This window comes from Myxocyprinus asiaticus, chromosome 4, assembly GCF_019703515.2.
Source record: "Myxocyprinus asiaticus isolate MX2 ecotype Aquarium Trade chromosome 4, UBuf_Myxa_2, whole genome shotgun sequence".
Lineage (NCBI taxonomy): Eukaryota > Metazoa > Chordata > Actinopteri > Cypriniformes > Catostomidae > Myxocyprinus > Myxocyprinus asiaticus.
In genome coordinates this window covers 47,821,722-47,849,025 of record NC_059347.1, presented here as the reverse complement: position 1 = coordinate 47,849,025, position 27,304 = coordinate 47,821,722, and the positions used below count along the sequence as shown (strand labels likewise).

Here is a 27,304-nt window from a genome sequence, read left to right as displayed (position 1 = left end):
TCGTTAATGGTGATGAATTGGTGTAAAGAGAGGAGAAATTCAAAGATAATGTGTCTACACCCCTTCATCTCCATCTAAAGCCTGCTTTATCACTTCAGCGTAACGTCTCATGTACCCCTACAGACCCAACAGTAAGGCTCAAGTACCCCACATCAAAGCAGAAATGTGTTCTCTTCAACTCCTATACTGGATATCATGAAGACTTATACAGTAATTAATATTATTAAAGTGATAGTTTACCCAAAAATGAAAATTCTGTAATTTATTCAACTTCATGTTAATGTATGACTTTCTTTCTCCCATGGATCACAAAGGATAACAAAAGGAGATAGAGGCAGAAAGTAAGCCTCAGTCACTCTTTACTTTCATTGCATCTTTTTTTCCATACAATGAAAGTGAATGGTGACTGACGCTATCATTTTGTCAACCTAGCATATCCTTTTTCTGTTCCAATGAAGAAAGAAAGTCAAAGTTTCGTAACAACATGATGGTGAATGAATGAGGACAGAATTTAAATTATTGGGTTTCAAACTAAAAATAATCAATACTGTGTGTGACAAACAGACTCACCAAGTTGCTTCCTCTCTCTTTAATAAGACACTTGAGATTGTTTGTCTTTCACACGTTTTTACAGTTCTGGGGCCAATCAAAAACAAGACACTTTTGCTGCAAAAGACCTAATGGCAAATTGAATTATAAAGGAAATCAAGATAGAACAAAAGTAAAGTAATTTGCACTCTTTGAGTAAATTGTTCTTAAAACTAAATTGTAAATTGTCATATTGAATTGAATGAAGGAAGTACCCAATGGAACCTGCTTAAAGGGATAGTTCACCCAAAAATAAAAATTCTCTCATCATTTACTCACCCTCATGCCATTCCAGATGTGCATAACTTTCATAACTTTTGAAGCTCCAAAAGCACATAAAGGCAGCATAAAATAATCCATACCACTCCAGTGAGAAACAGATCTTTTTTTTAGTATAAATCACCACTTTCACATTCTTCTACTTTTGTTTTTGGCATTTGCATTCTTCGTGCATTTTGCCACCTACTGGGCAGGAAGGAGAATTTATAGTAAAAAAAAGTACTTGCATATGTATCTGTTCCTCACCCACACCTATCACATCACTTCTGAAGATATATATTCAACCACTGGAGTTTATGGATAACTTTTATGCTGCCTTAATGTGCTTTTGGAGCTTAAAAATTTTGGTACCCATTCACTTGCATTGTGAGGGCCTACAGAGCTGAGGTATTCCTCTAAAAAATATTTTTGTTTAGCAGAAGAAAGAAAGTCAAACACAATTAGCATGGCATGAGGGTGAATAAATAATGAGAGAATTAAAATTTTTGGGTGAACTATCCCCAAGAGTATGTCTACACTTGGTTGGGAATAACTGATCTAGAGAACCAAAAAATCAGACATTTCTGTGTGGTTTTGAATTCAAGACATATTTTAGCACGATTTCATGACAAAACTAATTTCCTTTAACCAGTAAGATATCACTGCTCTTTGGCCTTCAGACAGGATGGCTTTGTCTTCACACTTCCTCACAGGACTCATGATGGGTCAAACTGAGCTGACAGATTTTCATATCTTAAAAGTCTCTTAAAATCATCTGCCACATTTATCCTCTGTAACTACAGCACTAAGCGTTTGGTTTAGACAGTTTCTCTTTTCTCTCTTACTTGTCTCAACCTCTGCATCTTGTAACATTCAAAACAAATTATCTTTTTTGTTCCATAAAGCACACTGGACATGAGTTCTGCCTCTCAATCTCACACAACATTTAAATGTCTACAAATGACAGGAAGAGCATTAAACAAAAATGTTTATTAATATAGACATTGTCAGTTAAACCACTCTGCCGTGGAAATGGTCTGTTTCAAGTTGTAATATTCATGCATTTTGATAAATTTTGCATTTTGAAAATGTAATATTTAATAACTGCTTTCATATTCAAGCCAGTGGCCAAATATGCACAATTCTGAAGTTCTACCACAACAGGAGCCTCTCTGCAATAAAACGGTACTCTTATTTAAACGTCATCATTGTTAAGCAGGGAATATGCAAATTTGTATTATGTATTTTTCTTTATCTCTTTCTGTCTTTCTCCATCTCTCCCTCCATCTTTAAAACACGACTGATGTAATTCTACAATCCAGCAGCTTTCATTTATCAATCCGAAAATAAGAGAGAATCTGTTTTCTGAAGATTTCTCTCTGTTAAAGAAAGTACATTTTCTTTTTGCAATATATCACGACACTTAACGAAGATCCATACTGCTGCACCTAGGGCCCTCCTTTACTCTGTCAGACAGTGGAACTGGATCCAGAGTTTTAGGGTCAATAGTAACCAAATTAAACAAAAATCAGAAACTTTTCAGGGAGAGACACTTTACTAAATGACAGAAGGAAAAAAAAAAAAACACTTTCAAAACAAGAATTACAAATGAAAAGATGGAGAAGATTATAGTGCAGATTATAGAGGTGGGGGGAAAATTTATATTTCAAAGCAAGTAAATATTTAAATAAATAATTTACAATTCAATTAAAACAAAAAATATAAATTAAGTAAATTATTCATTAAATCACTAAATAAATCAAATAATGTCCCTTTTGTTTCAATTTAGCATAAGTTTGCATCCATTTCCATTAAAAAAAAAATTCATTTAAGTCTTTTCATTTTCAAGGTTACGGTTATCGGCACATCCCTTGAGGACAGCGGGTGTCAACTTTTAAAATCGATTTTTTTGGACATTCTGGTGAGTTCAGGCACTTTTTTTTTTTTTTTTCTTAAACCACATGGCTGAGCTTGGTACAGTAAAAGATTTTCAGATGAAGTTTCCAACCAAAACATTGTCACTAACTTAATTTTAACCCATATAGAGAATGTGAGGGAAATGCTAGCCAAATATAAATGCTGTAAATGACTGTAACATTGACTTAGGTGTTTATTCTTTGAGAGAAGGTCATTATGAAAATGACACGACACAAAGCTCATGCTTAAATGAAAAATGTACTAAGAGATAATGCTAAAATAATAATGAATTTATTAGGACATTTATTGATTTTAATTGTTAATTTTATATATTTTTTTAAAATGTTATTACATATTTAATAATTCATAATTTAAATTTGAGTAATTTGGCCCTCCATAATTCTAAAAATAAAGTTGTATTAGTTAACATTAGTTATAGAAATTAGTTAACATGAACTAACAATGCACATGACTTTTACAGCTATTATTAATCTTGGTTTACGTTTATTTATACATATACTAATACATTTTTAAAACTAAAAGTTGCATACATCGTACACATACTTTAATTATAAATACAGTATATTTCTTTATATATAATGTATGCATGTATCGATTTAATTTACAGTGTTTGTAGATACCTCTATTTGTTTCTATAATATTTTAGTTTAATGCAATGACCTCATTAAGTACAAAAAATAATCTCAGGGTACCTGTGCAATGACAATAAAGTCAAATGAAGATGAATGAGAAACAAGTGAGTAAAAGATCATATTATATCACAAATTTGAATCGCAATACACAAAACATTACAAATAGCAATATTATTGAATCACAACCCAGATATCAGTATAATACTGTATAACCAGGTCCCTGCTAATTCCCACCACAAGCACATTAGTGTGTTTGTGATGATGGTAACTCACCCACGGAGCAGTCGTCCCCAGTCCAGCCCTGTTCACACACACACACCCCTGACTGGGGTTGGTAAGTTCCATGACCTGAACATTGTTCTTTACAGGCAGGAAGTGGTATCTCACAGCTCTCACCTCCCCATCCTGTGGAACACACACACTCACTGCGCACACAAACACCTCGACCTGAACACGAGGGGTCCACGCAATCCACTATAGACATGCATACACACATGCATACACACAGATAGAACAAACACTTTCCATAAACATTTAATTTGAAGATTTAGTTACTGTTGCATGTAAAACATGAGTGACACAAACTGTTTGTATAGCAAAGTGTGTCTCTTGCTCACACACAGCAGCTAAATAAGAATGAGAAAGACTGGAAATATACACGTAACTTCAATTACACAGCAACAATATGTTCACTTCAGACTAAGTGTGTGTGTGTGTGTGTGTGTGTGTGTGTGTGTAGATGGGGAAAGTGGCTGGGTGGAAAAGTTAATTTGGTGGATGGATCTACATGGGATTAAATTGGGTCTATCTCTCTCACTCTCTCTGTCTCTCTCGATCACTGAAATGGCAGCAATGAATTTTCAGCTGAATGGTTAGGGGAGAAAGTGTGTTTAAAATCCAATTACAGGACATTCATCATAAACAAGCCGTGGAGATAGACTAGGAGCTCTGTACACTCATGCACACACGCACTCAACTTGATGGTCATGTTGCGGATGAGGGTTATTTATGCTTCAAGCTTAATCTTTCCACCTAAACATGAATCCCCTCCATCAAAACTGAAATCTTTTAATGAAAAATTTAATGGGATTGTTCAGCCAAAAATGAAAATTCTGTCGTCATTTACTCCACGTCACGTAGTTCCAAACGCATATGACTTTCTTTCTTCTGTGAAACACAAAAGAAGATGTAAAATAAGTTGCTAGGTGGAATGGCAGCCTCAGTCACCATTCACTTGCATTGCATCTTTTATCCATAAAATGCAAGTGAATGGTGACTGAGGCTGCCATTCCACCTAGCAACTTATTTTGTGTTTCCTTAAAGAAAGAAAGTCATATGAGTTTGGAATGTATAATATAGTGGTTAAATATACGGGTTTGGGTGAACTATCCCTTTAAGTGTGTAGCATGCTTGGTGTTTGTGTGTGTGTAAGTGTGTGTAAGTATGTGAGACTATACCTTGCTCACAGTTATCGCCCTTGAATGCAAGAGCACATACACAGATTCCGTTGACACACTCTCCGTTGTTGGAACAGGTGGGATCGATACACTGGCCTTCCTCCACCTCACACTCTGCCCCTTTCCATCCAGTGTGACACACACACACACCTTTCTCATAATCTCCGTTTCCACTACACAGCACTGGACAAGAGTCTAAAATACATACAAATCATCAGGTCATATGTTTATTAGTTACATTATATCTTTAGAATGTTGTGCAAAATTAAAATGTTATAGTTTTATGATGTGTAATTGTAATGTTGCCTGATAGCACTAGTGTACATGTGAAATATTGTGCAATTACACTGATTTTTAATGTGTTTATAAGGGCTGGGTATTTCCAACTGCCTCATGATATGATCCACATTGTAATACATCTGTCACGCTTCAGTACAATGCAGTGCATTACGATATCATAATTGGATCACGCTTGAAACTCTGAGTGTCCGCGAGTGAGAGTGAATTTGTGGGATCAGTTTCTATCTCTATTGCATGGTTCAAGTAAAGCCTTTGATCAGCCTCAACCAGTAGGTGGCTGAATGTGAAAGTGAAAGTCACTCCACACCAGAATGTGGAAATGAAAGTGTAGATTTTCAGTAAAAAAGGACTTAAATATTGATCTGTTTCTCAATCACACATATCATATCGTTTCTGAAGATACAGATTTAACCACTGGAGTCTTATGGATTACTTTTATACTGCCTTTATGTCTCTTTTGGTCCTTCAAAATTCTGGACAGAATTTACTTTCATTGTGAGGTCCAACAGAGCTGAGATATTCTTTTAAAATCTTCGTTTGTGTTTTGCAGAAGAAAGAAAGTCATACACATCTGGTATGGCATGAGGGTGAGTAAATGATGAGAGAATTTTAGAATTTTTGGGTGAACTATCCCTTTAACAGAACGACTAACCGATTATTTGACCATCATGATCCATTCTTAGAATGCGCATAAAGAAATATTGATACAAGGATCTAAAATACAATATAGTGAGAAAAATAATCACAAAATGATCAATATATGACTGGATCAGCATTGCTCAAGTGTTTATATTGTATTAGCTTGTAATTATGTTGTGGATCATTGTGTGCAGTTGTACCTTTAGAACAGTCTGGCCCTAGGAAGCCAGTAAAGCAATGACAGTGTCCGGCAACACACTCTCCATTACCATTACAGTTAGTGGAACAACCATCTATTGTTTCTAAACATACAAACACAATACAATTCACTAAACTGTTTAATAATTCTAAGCTCAGTATTGCAAGCGTAAATACTTTGTGAATCTGTAGTAAGCATTTTTTACAACCAAAACTATTTTAAACGATTCAAAAATATAATTCAATAAGTAAAATATGGCAAATAATTAAATGTTAAATTAAATTAAACTCTCACGCATGGCCTCACCTATGGGCGTGCTGTAAACTACCACCTGTTCCATCTTGCGGCCATCGTTATAGAAGGCCAGGTACCAGGTGCCTACGTCCAGGTATTCCACAAAACCCGTCTCTTGCAGAGAGGACACAAGCAGACTCCGTGGGGGAAGGTTCGGGATTTTGGTATGCCGGGAATCATGCTTTATCAGCTGTCTCCCGTCCAGTAGCTTTACAAAGTCAAACTGGAGAAAAAGGAGAATGTTGTATGTGTATCTAATCTAAATTTAATAAGAACAGAGTCAAGACTTTTCATGTTTTGGATCTGTCTCAAATCCAGCACACCTCCATAAACATGGATCTCCCAAAAATGTCCAGATCACATTTTGGACCACAATCAAAAGACCTTTTTTTTTTTTTTTTTTTTTTTTTTGCATTAAGAAAAATAAAGAAAACTTTTCTTTTCTTTTTTGCATTAAGATTATTTTATTTTATTTATTTTTTGTTGTTGCATTGTGACATTATTTATGACAATTAAGCACACTTCTATCCCAAATTCTCATTTGTGCCTGGGCATTTTCCCTTTTTTTGAAGTTACCATTGTTCTCAATGGTAATTCTCAGTAGTTTTTTGGTTCTTTTCTACTGTATTAAGGTAAAAAATACAGTTATATAAATATGTATTTTTTATATAAAGGTAGTACAAAAAATACGACCAAGATGAATAAATCATTTTAATAATGCATTGTTACAAACACGTTAAAATAGGCTTCATCTTCCTTTAAGCAAAATTTTAAAAAATTCAATTTCTTATTTTTATATGATTTATGAGTGAAATACGACCATGTAGAGGTCTGCAACTCGACCCAGGCCCGACGGTACCTGAGAAACTGCCGGGTTTCAAGCCAGATTTGGGTCAGTTTTTCCAAGTATGACTTCGGGTACAGATTGGGTTCGGGTTTGAAATTAATGAAAAAATAAACAGGCCTACCTAACTTGTTTCACGCATGTGCTCTCACAGACATGCGTCAACGAATGAGTAAGGGGTTTTTCAAACCAAAATGTGTTTTTTTGTGCGTCTGCTCTGTTTTTCCTTTGTTTTCCTACAGTATGTAAACACATGCTGGATGGACATCATTCACTGTTGCATTGTGTGATGCTGTTTCTTCAGCTTCTTGTGCAGGACCGGCAAATGTTTTAGACACCACGTCAAATGTAAAGGTTAAGATTCATTCGTAGTGCTGCGTCCAGCTTCTTTTAAGTTCAGGTGTCAAAAAAGAATGTTCTAAACAAGTTCAGGCTGCAAAGAGGAATGTTACATTGTTTCACATTATTCCAAAAAGTTCTGTACCAAGCAAAGTTTCGCCACCTGATAAACGGTAAGCCAATGTTTTTTTCCCCTTATTCTATGGTGTGCTAAGGGGCCACCATGCCTTGTTTGTTTAATGTTACAATACTGTTACTTATGTTGCCAGCAACGCTTACATAAAATACTGCCTATTGCAACAATACTAGCAATGAGGAGAAATTATAAAGAGAGTGAGCGATTTCGGGTTCAGGCTTAAATTCTGACGGAAGGTAGGGTTGGGCCACATGGTCTCGGGTATGGGTCGGGTTTGGGTTTCATTCAACGACCATGACATTGTTAACAGGTTTTGTGAGATTCACATAAATATCATTAGCTTGCATACAACAAATTATATTCCATCCTTACTTTTTTCTTTCTATCACTCTTTGCCCCATTGTGATTAACACGGCTTATCTAGGGACATAATCTAGGACTGGTCACCTGCACATGCTACAGCATTCATATACCTCAGAGAAACAGGCCTTCAAGTTGAGCAAACTCAGCCAAACACACTCACACACTCATATTTACCCATTTAAGTGAGTTACAGCACTCACTGCAAATAGGATCCAATTACATCCAGGGGTTTACAGCGCACCATCTGTGTTTGTTTGAGTCACTATACAGTATATGTGTTCAGTGTCTGTCTCATCACCTACACTGTTGTGTCACTTCCATCCTGTAACTGGGATGAATCTATCTCCAAGGAAACTGGTAAAGATGTGCATACGCGTGTATGTCTGTCTGTATTTTGGAGAGGATTGCCAGTGTTTAGACAGAACTGTTACAACCATCAGAAACATCAATGAGCGGCATTCTCCGAGGCACTACAGAACCCTTTGGCTATAATGAGTCCCTCTCCTCCTCCAGAGTCACTCTGGAAGCAGTGGAGGCACTGAAGCCCTATCGACTGTAATGACTCTCATGCTGACAGGCAGGAGCCAGCAGGGCAGCAGTCATACCAGAGCCCCACTGCTTTTAATGACAGCCAGAGAAACTGAGGAACGATGGTGGGAGCCGCAATGAAGTTGACAGTCTCAGTGCAGTAGCGATCTGTCAGGCCTCAGTGAACACACACATATTATGAACACTGAAGTAGACTCATGGAAGCACTGGCAGGGTAAACATCTCTATTCAGACACATGTGCAAAAGAAACCTTTTCATTAAGTGAAACAATAAACCAGTTGTCTTGCTTTGCCTCTGCCTACACATGCAAATGCATATGCAAATTAGGTGCAAACCAGAAGCCTTAAATTGAATTACACCGGGCTCTAATTTCTCGAGCAAAGTGAACAGTTAATCTTGGATGATATCCTGAATAATAAGATGTAATTAGCATGTTGGGGTCGACTGAAGCACCTTGTTGGATACACTCCTGATCCTCCTCGTTATCTGCCAGGCATAACAATATGCACTAGGACCACGTTTACCAACAACAGCAATCACTACACAACCTGATACTCACAGATACAAAAGTCTGATACACACATGCACACTCACAAACATACACACTTTTGATGCCGTACTAGTAAAGACCTCTAAAAGACACAATGGTTTTCATACTTACAATAATCCCCCTAAACCTAACCCTCAGCAAAACATTTTGACATTAATAGATTTGAAGTCACGATTTGGCGAATTTATAAGCCTTTCAAATAATCGGGATCACTTCAAAAGTCCTTTCAAGTTGTAAAGATGTTTTCAGGATAGACAAACCTTATATATCAACCTGTTCTACTTCCAAGGCGTCAAATATTGCCGCATGTGCAAGAGCCCAGCCCAACTTATAGACGCCGAGAGCACCCTCTAACATCTGTTTCCCTCACACACAGCAGGTAAACCTGGCAGTCTCATAAGGGAGGTGTAACTGTCAGTCTTCGGATAATATTGCGTAGGGCTGTCACATTTATTAAATTTGGCCGACGATTAATTGTCAAACAAATAATTGCGATTATGATGATTAATTGTCTGTTTTAGGGCTATGATGATTAATTGTCTCTTTAAGGGCTTTCACGATTAATTGTCATTATTTACATAAACACATAAGGTGTATGAGTGCTTCATAAAGAGATAATAATAGACTTCAGAAGATCCAGATGCAATGAGCACTTTGCCCTCCGAGTACTAGGATAGGAGGTGGAGAGAGTGGAGAGCTTTAAGTTCCTGGGAGTCCATATCTCAGCAGACCTTACATGGTCTGTCAACATCTCCCATCAGGTGAAGAGGGCCCAGCAGAAACTCTACTTCCTCAGGAAGTTAAAGCAGCTCCGTCTTCCACAACAATTGCTGGTTAATTTCTACTGGGCCACCATTGAGAGTCTCCTGACCTACTGTTATACAGTGTGGTATGGCAGCTGCACTGCAGAAAACAGGAGGGACCTACAACGGGTGGTGAAGGCAGCACAGCGAGTGATTGGGACCCAGCTCACACCACAGACAGACCTACACATTGGCCAACTTACAAAGAAAGCCAGCTGTATTATAAAGGACCCATCCCACCCTGGACATTGCCTGTTCTCCCCCCTCCCTTCTGGGATTAGATACAGAACAATTAAAACCAATACAAACAGATTAAAGAACAGCTTCTTTCCTAGAGCTGTTAATTCTATTAGCCCCCCACTTCCCCCACCACACACACACACACACGCTGACTGATGTTTGACTGGAAGAACCTGACAGCATATATGTACTTGTGCATATATTACTTTGTATTGTTTTTTATTAAATTTTTATGTTGTTCTATTTATTGTTGCTAATTTATTTGGACATTGTTTTTTAGGAGCTGCTTAACTAAATTTCATTGTTTTTACCAAAAATGACAATAAACAAATCTAATCTAATCTATTTTAATCTTAAATCATTTTTCATATTTAACTTCAAATATACAAATCAAATAATAAAATAGGTATATGTAATTTCCTTTTAAGGCTTTAAACACGTATGAATGACATGAAAAATTATGTTTTAAATATCACAATATTTCTAAATATGTCTCTTTTTTGGTCAACTTTAGTTTTGGAAAATTTTTCATTTAAACTGTTGTTTTCAAACTCATATTTTATATATTTTAATAAAAAAATCAAATTGAATTTTTAAATTATATTATATTATATTATATTATGCAATAGTAAAATATTCTGAAATTTCTGTCGTAATTTCTTCGCTACCACATGTTATTTTAATGCTCTTTTATTAAACCCACGAGCCCTTATTTTTCATGAAGAAAGATTTCGTTTCATCATTTTATCACTTCACAGAAATAGATTAACCGCGCGTCTCTTCCTGTGTCACTGCGTGTATAGATCAGGAACATTTGCCCTTACACAATAGTTTAAAGTGAAACCGGAGCGCTTTGCGTTCACTATCAAAGTTTATATCTGTTTGTTTATATTTTTTCGGGACACTGGCGCGAGCCTCTGGTGACAGCGTGCTCATCAGAGCGCTTGAGAAGCATTCTGGTTTCACTCTTCCTGACAGGAGCTGTTTGACATCCGCAGTGCGGCTCAGTTACGCTCTGACTAGTTATGGGAAGATCGGATAATTTTACTGACTTGAATCTTTGAGTCTCATTCAGCAAAATGAATCTTTATTCAAGTCATTTTGTTCATTTGAGCAGAATTAAATTAAATGTTACATTTTCAATAGCCAAATGGTTGCACAATGCACATGCGCGGCCAACAAAAAATGAATGAATCACTCTCTGAGACAACTCGTTCTTCTGAGTCACATAAAAGATTAGTTCAAAATGAACGAATCATTCATGAACGACCCATCACTAGAGCTCTGTCTCAGAGTTCAACTGAATAATACCCAAACGCGCCATTCATGGCATTTATACAGTATATTTGCTTACAATTTCCTTATTTGGGCATTAAAATGTGATTGGAATTTAAATACCCAATAACTGCGATTATCTCAAATGACTATGGTTAGATCAAATAACTGCAATCAGACGGTTATTTAATAATCGCTACAGGCCTAGTATTGCGTGTGTTTAACCCCAATACATTTTATTATACTTATAAATATGTTAGTGTGACTACATTATACAATCAAATCAATTATTTTAGATTTCCTAACCCAAACCCATTCCTAAACCTAACCAATTATCAATGATATAAAACATGAAAGAGACAGGTAAATTGAATAAGAACAATTTGATTTACATTACATAATTTTATAGATATTTAAAGATATTAGATATTTTTAAGCACCCAACCCCACCATTATGCATACACCTAACCAATTCTCAACAATAAAAAAGACGTAACAGGCAGATAAATTAGATTCACAATAATTTATTTAAAAAAAATAATAAACAAAAGCACTATAATAATATTCCAAACCAAACGATAGCATTATATGTGGAACAGAGTGAAACTGTAGGTTTCAATGACTGAAAATCTTGTCCCTCCCAGTCACATGTCATTCAAAAGTTACACCCAAACTTGAGCCTGTCATAATCGGTCATGAGACCCACAAGAGCCAATGGCTTTTGACATCACTGACGTCAAGCCTGTGTCTTAATGTTTCAATTTGTTATTGTTAAAAGGAGTCTAGAGCGGGATGTGGTACCGTGGACACCGGGTGACTGTTATCGTGGAATAAAAACTTAAACTTGGGTCTGTTCTTCACACAAAGCGATCGGAAGACATAGAATACACTGGAACTAACCAGGTCACTTCAATAGGGCAAAATGTGTACAGAAAACAACAGTTTAGACATTAACCACTGCAAACTAATAAATGTTGCCAATGAAACATTACCATTGTGAATAAATGTTGATGATTTCCAAACATATCACATCAGAATAACAAAATTGTACCTCAACATACAGTATATTTTCACGAAGATAAATATCTGATGCCCTTTGCATCAGTCTTTAATGTTAAACGTTTATTGCTGAAAGCAATGCGCTTGCTGGATGAGTCGGAAACTGAGGCCAAAGGCTGCTTTTGGCGTCCACCTGTTAATGCGCAGAGCGAGTTGTATATATGCATGCAAACACACACATTTCTTTTTAAACATAAACACACAATATCACACACACACAAAAACGCATGCAAACACACACTCTAGAACTTAAATACACAAAAACATTATTCATTAAATATTTACAGAATATTACATGAAACAACGTGCCTACTTTTCTTATTGAACAAACCTGTGTATTGTTATCTACGTGTGTGTGTGCATGTTTGCACGTTATTACCTGTGTGTGAGTAGGTGGTATATTCCTCCTGCCATAGATGCCCAGGAGTGCGTCCCGCGTGAGCGAGATGTTGAACTTGACATACTCAGGGTGGTGAACCGTGATGTGAAACCTCCAGAAAAGTCCAGGAGGAATCACCTGGACCAGCTGTGTCCCGACAGCAACCTCTCCCCTCTCTATCACCCTGCCTCGCTGAATCACCTCTTTATCTGTCAAGTCAGACAAAATAAAGAATATATGTACAATTTCTTCGATTTGTTCACAGAAATTGAGGCCAGTCAAAAACACTCAAGAGAAAATGAGCAGACCAAGAATTTGCCTAGTGGATTTGCAACACACTCTTTTATATAGATGAAGACATTCACATACGTTTACTTTCAAAGAACCCTTGAAATTGCTTGACGAGCCCAGTTTTCTTTCCTGTGTGAACATATTTTCTTATTGAAAAAGGAAATGGAAACATCGAGTGGGACATATTGAAAGGCATGCCCCTTTGTTTTAGTTACACCATAGCCATGAACCTTGATTTGCACATTTTCAGGTGGTATTAGAGGGAGGATTATTCTCATTCTAGAGCAGTGGTTCTCAACTGATTTTGCTTGGGGACCCAGATTTGTTGATGTCAACAACAAAAGTTACAGGAAGTTTTCTCTTCCCCCCTTTTAAAAATTGAAGAGCATATGCATTTATAGGCTATGAGCCCATTATTATCCCGTTTGTTTCCTAATTTCAAACATCATTCAAACAGAACATACATATTACACTGGAGGAAAGGCTCCTCATTATCATGGTTGGGGCAATGTTGCTAGTCTTAAATAACTGTAATAATATTAATAAATTATATTACTGATGAAAAGAATACTAGCCCAAACACATTTTGAAACTTTAACTACAATTGCCTATGTTGATATAAAATGAGGTCTAATAGATTCTACCTATAGATTATTTCATATGAAACTTTTTTACTTTTACTCATGTAAAATCGTGAAACTTTATAAAGGTAATGATGTGTATGAATTTTTTTTTTTAGCGCATACCACAGTCTTGCTCTTTTCCTCCTCAGTGCTGTTTGGCATGTCCGGGCTCTCTGTTTGATGGGTTTGACTTGACTCCCTCTGTAACGCTTTAAACTAGAAAGGTCTCACTATAATTGAAATGGGTCACATCAGTGTTGAGGTCTGCATGCCACAATATCGAGGGAAGCCCACTTGTTGCACGCGTGTCAGAGAGCAGAGCAGATCATTAGCGAGAGCTGGTGCCGTTACACTCGGGTGAAAGCTTATCGCACCATGAAAATATCGCAGTGCAGATGAGAAGCCTTTAGCTGAATGTGAGATTATCATTAAATCTCTTCATTAAATATTATATTATCATTCTTTATCATTATAATCTCTATCATTTGGGTGGCCACCAAAAAATCTTCAATGGGAGAATCATCGTATTTTTCTTTCCCTGCTGTCCGCGACCCAGTCCGAATAGACCTGCGACCCACTTTTGGGTTGCGACCCACCAGCTGAGAAACACTGTTCTAGAGAGTATTTGGTTAGACAAAAATGTTTGTGTAGTGCAAGTGGAGTCATCATTATATTTGGTCTGTTTTTCAGGAAGAGAAAAACTCAATTTTAAATGCGTAGATCCACTAAAAGAAAATTTAGAAATGAAATATTTAGGAGAACAATAGCAATAGATGGCCTAATACAAATGGTGGCTATCACACGTGGACTAAAAGACACAAAACTTTCATTTTGTGATTTCATAAGGTCTTTAAACAACAAAATGCAGCTTATACTTAATTTTAGGTTGAGGATGATAGCTGTTAAAGAATAAAAATGATGTGACTGAGCTCAGATTCTATAACAGGTTGCCACAGAAAGGCTGTAAATGTGAAAAGTAAAAGAACTGTGCCTCCGGCTGTTGGATGAATCCTGCCTCTGATGCTATCAACACAGACGCCTCCATGTCTTCTTTAGTGTCAGAAAGAATTATGTATTTTTCAGAGGTTCCGCTGATGTGAATCAAAAGTGATCATCTGCAGGACTCTTTGAAAAGCTTTGCTGGCTGGAGCCAAATTTGGGTAACGGCAAAGATGAAATGGCACCTGCCGCGGCGAGACACCCCTTCAGGAGCAGCACCGAAACCATGGTGAGCTCTTAGGTGTGATGTGATTTAAGTTACACTGTGTAACAAATATTTATTTATTAATTTATTTGTTTGGATCCTGGGTAGTAAGTGCTATTTCCTAATTGCTTATGCCTTAAAAGTATAGAAAATGGCTATTATTCCCCACAAAATTTGCTGTTGTGTCCAGGACAGTGATATTTAGAAATTTACCTATTTTCCAGAACATTCCAGATAGATTCAGTGCTGAGTAAACTTGGAGTAATTTCTAGAACTTTCTAGTAATATAAATAGTAGTATAAATACAGGGGCCTTAAGCCCACCAGTTCAGTTTAGTTCCAGCTGCCTAAGTGGATACATATCTGCATTTTTCTGAGATGGCATCAAGAGGCTGCAAGCATCCAGCAGACACATTTTGCTATGTCTGCGGCCAATTTATCAAGACAAGAGTGAAAAAGTACTCCGTGGAAGCATCTGCTAAGATGTGTGAGGCCTATAAGGCATATTTGGCATGACTGTCAGGGATCCAGACAAACCCTGGGCACCTAATTTCACCTGCGAGCACTGCAAAAAAACTCTGGAAAGTAAGATGGACAATTGTTGCTCGGAATTTTATGTTATAAAATGTGTTAATTTTTCAAATTGTAAAAGTTTTTAATTTTAAAATGTTTTACAATTTTCAAATGTTATTGAAAAAATATATCATATATGAAAAATGTTGCGAGAATCTCATTAGTCATGGGTGAAATAAATGTATTTTTGTAGGATGGTATAAAGGGGAAAAGAGAGCCATGAAGCTTGCTATCCCAAGAATTTGGCGGGAACCCACTGACCACTCAAGCAACTGCTACTTCTGCATGTTGGACCCTTCCAAACGTCAGACTGGCAAGAATGCACCTGCTATCACGTATCTGGACCTTCCTTCATCCATCGCCCTGGTGCCACACTGCCATGAGCTCCCCATACCCAATCCTCCGGAGAGAGAGAGCAGCCATCTTTAGAAGAGAGCAGCAAATCAGAGAGCAGTGAAGACATTGTAGATCCAATTTCAGAGGTGGAGCTGAGGAGAGAAACCCATACTACCCCAACCAAAAAGACCTCAACGACTTAATTAGAGATCTTGGTCTCACCAAGTCCAATGCTGAGCTTTTGACGTCTAGGCTCAAGTAAGTGTGCAAGTCGCAGATCAGAGGAAGTGTCACCAACCTTTTTCCAGCTTCTTCACCCGTCAAGATGGGCTCTGCTTCTGCCACAATGTGACCAGTCTGTTCAAGGCAATCGGAATCACCTGTAACCAGAATGTGTGGCGCCTCTTAATTGACAACTTATCCAGGAGCCTCAAAGCCATGCTGCTCCATAATGGTAACAAGTACCCATCTCTTCCCCTGGCTCACTCGGTGCACCTCAAAGAGGATTACAACAGCATCAAGACTTGCTGGACGCCTTGAAGTATGATGAGTATGGCTGGGAGGTCATAGGAGACTTCAAAATGGTGGCATTCCTCATGGGTCTCCAAGGCGGTTTTACCAAGTTTCCCTGCTATCTTTGCCTTTGCTTTTGTATTACTTTAGTATAAATACATGTTAATTTGGATTCATATGTTGTTTTTTCCTGACTTTATGTGAACGAAAAGACACAAATTTGTCCGTTTTCTCATTGGAAATAGGTAAATTTCTAAATATCACTGTCCTGGTCACAAAAGCAAATTTTGTGAGAAATATTAGCCATTTTCTATACTTTTGAGGCATAAGCAATTAGGAAATAACACTTCAAACACACTGGTGCATTGAAACGTACATGCACATATAAGCTGAAGTATTGCAGCCTAGTGGTCAAAAATATGGACTAGAAAACAAAGGATTGCGGGTTTGAACTTCACAAGGATAATTCTTGAACTATTATTCGTTGTGCCTTTGAGCAAGGCACTTAACACATGGGGCAGGTTGCCCCAGGAGAAACATCCTTGTAACAGTACATGCTGACATCAGGAGGAAGTCACTGAAACAAATACTCGCCAGAAGTTTTCATATACAGTGCATTCATAAAGTATTCAGACCCCTTCATTTTTTTTCACATTTTGTTATGTTGCAGCCTTATGCTTAAATGCTTTTAATTTTTTTTTCACATCAATCTACACTTCATACCACATAATGACAAAGCAAAAACCAGATTTTTGATAACTTTGCAAATTTATTAAAAAGAAAAAAAAACAGAAATATCACATTGACATAAGTATTCAGACCCTTTGCTATGGACACTTGAAATTTCGCTCAGATGCACCCCATTTCTCTGGATCATCTTTGAGATGTTTCTACACTTTGACTGGAGTCCATCTGTTGCAAATTCAGTTGATTTGGATGATTTGGAAAGGCACACACCTGTCTATATAAGGCCTCACAGCTGAAAATGCATACCAGAGCAAAAACCAAGCCATGAGGTCAGAGGAACTGCCTACAGAGCTCAGAGACAGGATTGTGTCAAGGCACAGATCTGTGGAAGGCTACAAAAAAAGTTTGGCTGCATAGAGGTTCCCAAGAGTATAGTGGCCTCCATAATTCTTAAATGGAAGAAGTTTGGAACAACTAGGGCTCTTCCTAGAGCTGGCCGCCTGGCCAAACTGAGCAATTGGGGGAGAAGGGCCTTGGTAAGAGAGATGACCAAGAACCCGATGGTCACTCTGGTTGAGCTGCAGAGATCATGTGTGGAGATGGAAGAAACTTGCAGTAGAACAACTATCACTGCAACACTCCACCGATCTGGGCTTTATGGCAGAGTGGCCAGATGGAAGCCTCTCCTCAGTGCAAGACACATGAAAGCCCACTTGGAATTTGCAAAAAAGCACCTCAAGGACTCTCAGACTGTGAGAAACAAGATTATCTGCTCTGATGAAACGAAGGTTGAACTGTTTGGCCTCAATTCCAAGCATCATGTCTGGAGGAAACCAGGCACCGCTCATCACCTGCGCAATACCATCACAACAGTGAAGCATGGTGGTGGTAGCATCATGCTGTGGGGGTGATTTTCTGTGGCAGGGACTGGGGGGCTGTTCAGGGTTGAAGGAAAGCTGAATGCAGCAAAATACAGAGATATCCTTAATGAAAACCTGGTCCTGAGTGCTCAGGACCTCAGACTGGGCTGAAGGTTCACCTTCCAACAGTACAATGACCCTAAGCACACAGCCAAGACAACGCAAGAGTGGCTTAGGGACAACTATGTGAATGTCCTTGAGTGGCCCAACCAGAGCCTGGACTTGAACCCAATCGAACATCTCTGGAGAGACCTGAAAATGGCTGTCCATCGACGGCCCCCATCCAACCTGACAGAGCTTGAGAGGATCTGGAGAAAAGAATGGCAGATAATCCCCAAATCCAGGTGTGCAAATCTTGTCGCATCATAACCAAAAAGACCTGAGGCTGTAATCGCTGCCAAAGGTGCTTCAATTAAGTACTGAGTTAAGGGTCTGAATGTGATATTAAATTTTTGTATTTTTAATAAATTTCAAAGTTTTCAAAAATCTGGTTTTTGCTTTGTCATTATGGGGTATGGAGTGAAGATTGATGGGGAAAAAATATATATAATTTAAAGGTTGCAGCATAACAAAATGTGATCAAAATGTAGGGGTCTGAATACTTTATAAATGCACTGTGTGTATCTATCTATCTATCTATCTATCTATCTATCTATCTATCTATATATATATATATATATATATATATATATATATATATATATATATATATATATATTAGTTTTCATGTACATGATTTCACGCAATATAGTATGTGAGATTGCACATTTTATTTTCATATTTTGCTTTTGATCCTTTAATCACATTTTAGCTTGTGTACAAATGTAGAAATTGCACATTCTATCAATTTATATGATGTCATGAAATTGCATTTTTAATAATGATACAAGCTGTTGTCACTGTCTGAAATTTCATCCAAATTCTTAACAAAATATTCTCAAGGTTGGAACCTAATGAAAACAGAATTAATAATTAGATTTTTTATTATATGTCTCCGACCCCACTAGTTCTATGCCTTGCCTCCACTGAATTATTAATTCCTTTTCTAAGTTTTCAGGATACAGAGTTAACTGGTCTAAATCCAAAGCTTTGGCTCTGACAACGTACTGCCCAGTAACGGCTTTCCAGCCGGGCGCCTTCCAGTGGCCCAAACAGGGTATTAAGTATTTGGGCATTTTATTTGCAGCAAATTTGTCTGATTTAGTTAGAGTTAATTTTGATCCCCTAATAAAAAGGTTTTCAAGCGATGTGGGCAGGTGGGCTTCATTACATTTATCTATGATTGTGAAGGTTAATGTTATTAAAATGAATTGTATTCCAAAATTTAACTACATGCTACAACCTCTCCCTGTAGATGTCCCCCTCTCTTACTTCAAGCAATTTGATAGCATAGCGAAGTCCTTCATTTGGAATGGTAGCATCCCAGATTACATTTCAATAAGTTACATAGGCCGATTGACAAAGGTGGGCTAGGCCTACCCAAGATTTGCATAAATATATGCATTCGGTCTCAGACATTTGGCTCATTGGTCACTTCCACCTGAGAGAGCCCCTCCCTGGTTTGGTATTGAACAGGGAGTTCTTGCCTCTATTTTGCCACTGCAAAGCCTTTCTATCAAACTAATCAGAGAAGTTAAATTACACCCCGTTATTTCGCATTTGCACTTAGTATGGACAAAAGTGTCCAGAGTGTTTAACTCAGACATTTATTTAAATGTTCCCTTGAGCATATGGCAGAACCCAAAATTATGTATTAATAAGTCCCCTTTCTGTTGGTCAAAGTGGACTGTGAGGGAGGTTAATACGCTCGGTGACCTATATGAGAGTGGACTGTTCTTTTGAAAATTTGGTTCAACATTTTGGGATCCCCAAATCTCAGTTTTATAGATATTTACAACTGCACCACCTACTCTGTACTATTTTTGGGAGTAGCATATACCCCCCCCCCCCAGATACTCTGGTGATTACTGCTTTTGGAAAATATCATGAGGCATCTGTGTGTTACTCCCTGCTAATTCAGAGTCTGGGGGATGGAGCTTTAACTTCTATCAAGAGATTATGTGAGAAAGATTTAAACTTGGTATTGGAGGAGGGAGTGTGGGCTAGGATTCTAAAATATGTCAAGTCTTTATCTAGAGATGCAAGGGTGCGCCTTATGCAATACAAGATTTTACATAGATTCCATTGGACCCCCTCTAGATTGTATAGACCCACCTGCTGGCGATGCCAATCAGAAGATGGAGACACAACCCATGTTTTTTAGTGGTGTGTTAAGATCCAGGAATTTTGGTTGAAGGTTCAGAGTTTTATGTGTGACGTATTGGGCACACAAGTTTAATTTTGCCCCAGACTCTCTATTTTGGGCGATGGGGTGGTTATCGATGTGGGGAATACTCACATAGAGAATTGGGTTCTGACCTGTGTGATGATCGCCAGGCAGATTATTTTGAGGGGTTGGAGGCCTGCTGGTGCGCCCCCATTTCTGGAGTGGTGCATGGAGATGGGGGGGTGGCGGCTTTTGAAAAGGTGTCATTGGGAAGATGGGGTAATTATTTGGAGTTTTTGGAGGGCCCTCGGGGTGGGGTGTCAAGACAGTAGTGTAGTTTTCGTTGAGTATGATTATATATATATATATATATATATATATATATATATATATATATATATATATATATATATATATATATATATATTTGTTTGTGTGTTTGTTTGCTTTTTTTCTGTATACCTACTCATGTGTGACCACGGGGATGTTTGTTTGGGGGCAGGATGGGGATTGGGAGGGGGAGGGGTGGTTGTAGGGTTTAATGTTGTTTGTATATATTATATATATATATATTATATATATATATATATATATATATATATATATATATATATATATATATATATATATATATATATATATAATTTATGTGCTACTATATAAAAACTACTATGCAAAAAAAACTTTTTTTACCAAACCCTTACATAGATGCAGCACAAGCCTATTTGTTAAATTCTTTTTAGTGTTTTTACAATGTATGATTGTGCCTTTTAAATATTTATGTGTTTACACATTTATTACACTTACTAATTACTGTATTTTGTAACATGTTTATACACTTGTGCGATTTACATTGAGTTTACATTGATATCCATAACAAGTGCTAAATTGGTACTGTCTCTTTAAGAGAATGGCTTCTCCAAGAGCAAGTGTTTACGGTTGAGTGAGCACAGCACACATTAAGGAGAGAGAAGTTGTAAGGTTTTTTTCCCTCATCCGTGCAATGTATGATTAGAAATAATGTTTCCTTTTATCTTTTTGATTATCAACTGACTGTATATAACAGAAAGGGGTTTAAAAGAGACACTAAATGAAAGTGGGGTGCATGGGTCTTGTCTTTGTTTTCAAAATACACAGAACAAAGCAAAAGGAAACTTTTACTTGTGTAATGTGCCTGACTTGCTTGTACAAATATTTATTGTAAACGTTCTCAAATTCAAATCTACAAACTCTCGAGTTTTGCAACAATTTTACCTTCTAATAGACATCCAACAGGTGCATTACTGGTCTGTAACCATGCTTTAAAATGGAGAATGTTGTGAAAACAGTCCAGGAAAAAGTTTAAACAAAGTCAGAGTTGACATCATTAAATGCAATGTCAATGCCATTTCACGGCTGAACTAAAGTGATGGTGACAGCACAATCATGACAGATCCGGACCCATGAAAGCCAAATGAGGTCAATTTTCTTCAGGGAGCACGCTCAAGAGACACAACACGCTGTAAAAGCAAGGCTGAATCCAGCTTTCTAATGGCCACCTTCTTGTTCAGTAAAAGTATTGTGGTGCTCAAGGTCTTTTTTGTAGATATAGATATTCTATTCAATTCAATTCTATTCTATTCTATTCTATTCAGTTCTATTCACATGGCAAAACAAATACTGAAAAACAAGTATCATTTCTTTAATTTGTACTATCAAACTCGACAGGTCTGAAGAGTTAGAAACACATTTCACGCCTTTTAAAAATGACACCTGGCTGTGTGATGTTGAGTCCTGGTAGGTGGGCGGGAGTGAAGGTGAAATCCGCTCCCTGTAGCAGCTGATCATCTTTACTCATTCCATTCTCATAAAGCTCTCCTTCCACTCTCTTTAGATGCCACGGCAAACCCAGAAGATGAACCACTGCCATGAGATAGATAGATAGAGAGAGAGAGAGAGAGAGAGAGAGAGAGAGAAAGAGAAAGTATAATTAAGTGGTTATGACATTGTTATTACTATTGGAAATATGTTCCAACATTTGCATTGCAATGCCATTTGAAAAAGTGTTGTCTGGAAAAATGTATTCTGATATTCCATAATAATGTAGATGAATGAAACCCATCACAGACATAATTATGTGTTAATTAAACAGTGAAAATGGGATTCAAATGTTGTATAACATCATTCTGTAAAACATTACTTGTTACTATTAACTATTGGCACTCATTTCCAGCTATGTGTGCACTCATTTTTTCGTATGCAAGAAAAATATGTGCACACACATATATTTGAGGTTCTCCCTCATCTCCTGAAAGTGTGTGGAAGGCTGCAGAGGATTCTGTGAGAGGAATAAATCGCTCAGGTGCCGTTTTATGATCTCCCAGCAGTGAAAGGCCTTTGGCGCATGGTAATGACCTCATCCTAATTACAGCCAATAAAAAGGACAAACTCTCATTCTGCTCACCTCAGGGCCCCCGATACCAACTATCACTTCTTGCAGTCTCTCTCTTTTTCTCTCACCAATGTGTGTGTGGGATTTCAGTTGATCAGGGAAATGAGGTGAGAAGATATACTGACAACTAGTCCTGGAATGTTGAGCGAAAATCAGGTTATTCTCCCAGCTAGTTTCTCTCTTGTTCCCTCCCGTTCCTCAGGCACAAAGGAAGTCGTGTGTGGGTTCATGCGCATGTGCACATTGGGCTCTGCCGTGAGGAGGCATCTTTACGAGCCATAAAGAGGGATTGGTGTCTCAGCAGGGAGCTGGATCTACATGATCCTCTCCTTTATCTCCCTCCATTCTCCCTCTCTCCATCTCTCTCCCTCACACACACACACACACATACACACACACACACACACACACACACACACACACACAGTGGCTGTCATTGGCTAAATGAGAGATCACCCCAAGCGCTGCAGTTCAGATTTATCACAGAACCAAACAAGAGTCCAGTTCAGGACTGGACACAAGGTGCTTCTCAATCAGGGATGCTTAGAGTTAATTTAAAACTTAACCAAAATGTATTTTTAATAAATACAAATCAGCAAAAATTCATATATTAAATTTGTGAATTAAATAATTTCATTTCAGATGGATGGGCCAAGCAGTCAAAAAAATAAAGCAGCCAAGTATTACAAAAAAAATAAAAAATAAATAATAATAAATAAAAACTTGATTGTTGTAGCAAATGTTTTTTTTTTTTTTTTAAACTACACATTGTCATGTGAACAACATGCCAGTTATAATAATGTCAGTGCAGTAAGTGAGTCAAAAGTTGATTCACCACTTTGACTGACTTTGATTCATACAGTGTAAATTTCAGCAGACTAATTCAAACCAGTAAATTGTTAGTTAATGACTCTATTTATAAAAAGAACAAGTTCAAAAGAGTAATATGCTCCTGAATCTGACTTCACTGGTCTGCTGTGTTTTTGCTTGCATGCTTGTCCCTTGAGGACAACTCAGTATAAATATGTTTTCTTGCTATTATTTTGGGATACATAACATTTTAATCTGCAAGATCACAACTCGAGTGAATGTTTTTTGCAAAAAATAAAAATACATAAAAAAATTATAAAAAAGACTTTGCTGTTGATTTATAAGCTGCTGTTGGAAAGGGGTGCAGGAAACACTGGTTTATGCTTATTATTGCATACAAATCATGAGTATCATGTCATTAGCAACATTTTAACATTAAAATTAATCAAGTTGAGTCTCCTTAGCAGAATGCTATTTGTGTAATGTGCAAAGTTGCTGTCCATGTAGAGCATTGCAAATCAGTCACTTATGAGGTTCCATGATGATTAGGATGCTACCTTAGAAGGTAACTGCTAGGGCTATCATGATCATGAACTTTAGCTGACGAATAATTGTCAAACAAAAATCACGATTATGACAATTGTATGTTTTAGGACTTTCACAGTTATGATGATTCATTGTCTGTTTTAGGGCTTTCATAATTATGATGGTTAATTGTCATACAAACTGTCAAACATTGGTTCATACATAAGGTGGTGTGGGCTTCATACTCCTTAAGAAGTCAGTTATTTATATTTAACTTGGAAGAATACACTGTAAAAAATGTATAATAAAAAAACTGGCAGCTGTGGTTAAAAAAAATACGGAAACCATGTTTCAGGCTTTACGGGATGTAATTTTGATGTCTGTATATATTACGGTGCATTATCATTGTTTATATTATTAAATTATTAATATAACATTGTTTAATATATTAAACTTGATATATTAACATTCTAAAACTGTAAAAATCTGCTTTTCACTTTATAATGTATTGTTAATCACCGTAGTAATTACAGAAGGACACATGATGACATGAAGTTCATCAATAGTGGCCCTTCCAGGAGCAATGACCAATAAACATGTAGAGACAGTTCTCAGTGTCACTCACACAAACACTAAACACCATCAGGGTAACACATGTGAAATTAAAATAATCCAATAAACATTACCTAAACTACATCAAACATAACACAGAACACCCCAAAGTACATAACAGATATTAAAAATAAGAAGAAACATAACTATTCCCATAAAATATAATAAAATGTAATGGGTCATGCAGGGAATTCTGGGAACACCCAATTATTGTCTTTTACCATAATTTTAACAATAATTTAATGTAAAAAGTACATGTACTCTCTTGTTAAACATAATATAAATTTTTACTGTTAATTATATGGGAAAATCATACTTTTTACATGTAAAAAAAACGTAATTTTGAATACATTTTAACATAAAACTACATGTACTGTATTTTTAAATATATTACAAATTTTTACCGTATATATTAAGGTAACTACCCGTTAACCAATTTAAGTTTTTTTACTCTTTTATCTTTTATCATTAAAATTGCGGACATTTTTTACAGTGTATAATAAAATAGGGATATACTGTATGATATCCTTTAAGGCTTTAAAAAAACATATGACATAAAAAATAATATTTTACATATAAAAATATTTTCAAATACTTAAAAAATGTCTCTTTTTGTTCAACTTCAGTTTTGGTCAATTTTACATTTACACTCTTATTTTTGGAATGCAGCTGACCTTAATAGCTATTCTATTCTATGTATGCGCAGCGTAGTTCTAGCAGGAAGACTAGCAGCTGTACATCATCACACCATTAGCTAGGTAACTCCTAGCCAATCACATGTAAGCCAATGCTTTATAAGTCTGCTCACAATCTATTACATTGCATTTCAGTGTGCTAACATGGCAACCTCCACCACCACACCACCATCAGTTGAGTCCCATCCTGCACGGGGGTAGGCTCCTCGCCCCTGCCTCCTATCTCTGGCAGGATATGATGGTTCCGAGTACAACCGCTGAGTTCGGACCGCCAGACGGGGCTTACGCCAAAGAGAGACATTACATTTCTGTTTTATATTCATCAAATAAATGTCATCTTAAATCTCACTCAAGTCTGTGAGTCTTCCTGATAGAAATTCTATTCTATTACATTACATTATGCAATAGTAAAATATCTGTCCTAAATTCTTTACATTCTCACATTATTTTATGGCTCTCGGATTAAACTAATGAGCCCTTATTTTGCATGATGGAAAACCTTTGAGATTCTTTGCATCTGAAAAAGATTCTTTATTCTACCATCTCCACAGTAATAGCATAGCAGGCGTCTCCTCCTCTGTGTCACTGTAAGTCATTAACACGGCGTGTATGATTCCGCAATGACTAAGAACATTTGCCATTATACCGTGTTTAGTGTTTTCTATAAAAATCCTTTCTCATATGTCCATGGAACTTTAGTGGACACGAACCTCCGCAGATGGTGCATATATCACAGCACGTCAGAAACTGTTAAACTTCACGCGCTCTTAGGGTGCTGCTCTGAGCGCGGTCCGCGGTGCAGGTCAGTGAGACAGTCGGAAAATGCCCCGGAAAATGCAAAACATAAACGTGCCGTTCGTGGCATTTATATATTCACATAAAATGTATTTGGACAGTAAAATGTGATTGGAATTTGAAGTGCACAATAATTGTGGTTCGCTCAAATAAACACAGCTTGATAAAATAACACAAATCAGAAGATTATTTAATAATCAAGACAGGTCTAGTAGCTGCCATTGTAGGCAATAGGCAGTGAGGCAACTCACATTGTTTTGGAACAGATCTTGTGTCACTGTTTAGAAAAAAAGGGAGGAATAGAGCTTCAGGCAGCACCAGAGAAAGGAGAAGGGCAAGATTGACAGAAAAGAGAAATTGATAGATGGGCTGAGCAGATCGATGACATCACAAAGCTTTCTATAGGTGTGTGTAACCAAGATCTGTGTACAGTATGTGTGTGTACGGGATCACAAAGTGTTTTAAAGGTATGCATCTGGAAGGCTCATAAATTCCACTGAGGCCGCATTTCTCTGCCCTGCTGGACATTTCTCAGAGCCTTGAACGGCAAACATTGATCCCTTAAAACTTCTAACCTCTCCGCTAGTTCTCTTTTTACAACTGCTAATGAAGAGCAAAATCTCTCTATCTTCACCCATCTCTATCCCTCCCATTTTTCTCTCTGACCCGCTACCTCCTCTGTTCCGCTTTCTCTCTCTTTCGACAAGATGGACTGCTGAAAGTATTCAGCATTTCTGAAAGGGGGTGAGAAATAGAAAGCAAAAAGGACACCATTCATCAAGCTTTTTGTTAAATCAACAGATTTTCACATGATTTGTAGAGCGTAGGACAGAACTGAAAACATATAACATTGGCTAAAGGATTTGTTGCTTGTGTGTGAGGCTGCACGGGCAAGAGAGAGAAATAGATAAAGAGACAGACAAAGGGAGGACAGTCACTAAAGGAGAAGCATTTCACGGGGGAAGGACTGAAAGCTGTATGGTAGACAAAAGTCCCACATACATCAAAGCTGGCTTTAACCGTGTGGCTGAATAGCAGACTGCTCTGAGACTGAGAAATGGTTAAGCTTCATGAGTTTACTGTTGTGCCACAGTTTGTTAATATCCCCAGCTCCGTAGCTCAGCTAAAAGAAATGGATTTGTTTATTGTGTGCTCTGGCTATCGGTCAATGCAAACAATGA

At 37.3% G+C, this 27,304-nt stretch overlaps 1 protein-coding gene across 1 annotated transcript in view; it reads right to left on the bottom strand.

The window, feature by feature from the left end:
• Nucleotides 1–27,304, bottom strand: part of LOC127438669 (teneurin-1-like) — a 279,485-nt gene that overhangs the window by 64,849 nt on the left and 187,332 nt on the right. The window contains exons 6-11 of the mRNA XM_051694410.1: nt 22,008–22,157; nt 12,844–13,052; nt 6,318–6,528; nt 6,013–6,114; nt 4,874–5,068; nt 3,690–3,890 (exon numbers count right to left, since the gene is read on the bottom strand). Of these exons, the coding sequence (XP_051550370.1) occupies nt 3,690–3,890; nt 4,874–5,068; nt 6,013–6,114; nt 6,318–6,528; nt 12,844–13,052; nt 22,008–22,157 (1,068 nt within the window). The remainder of the gene's footprint in view (nt 1–3,689; nt 3,891–4,873; nt 5,069–6,012; nt 6,115–6,317; nt 6,529–12,843; nt 13,053–22,007; nt 22,158–27,304) is intronic.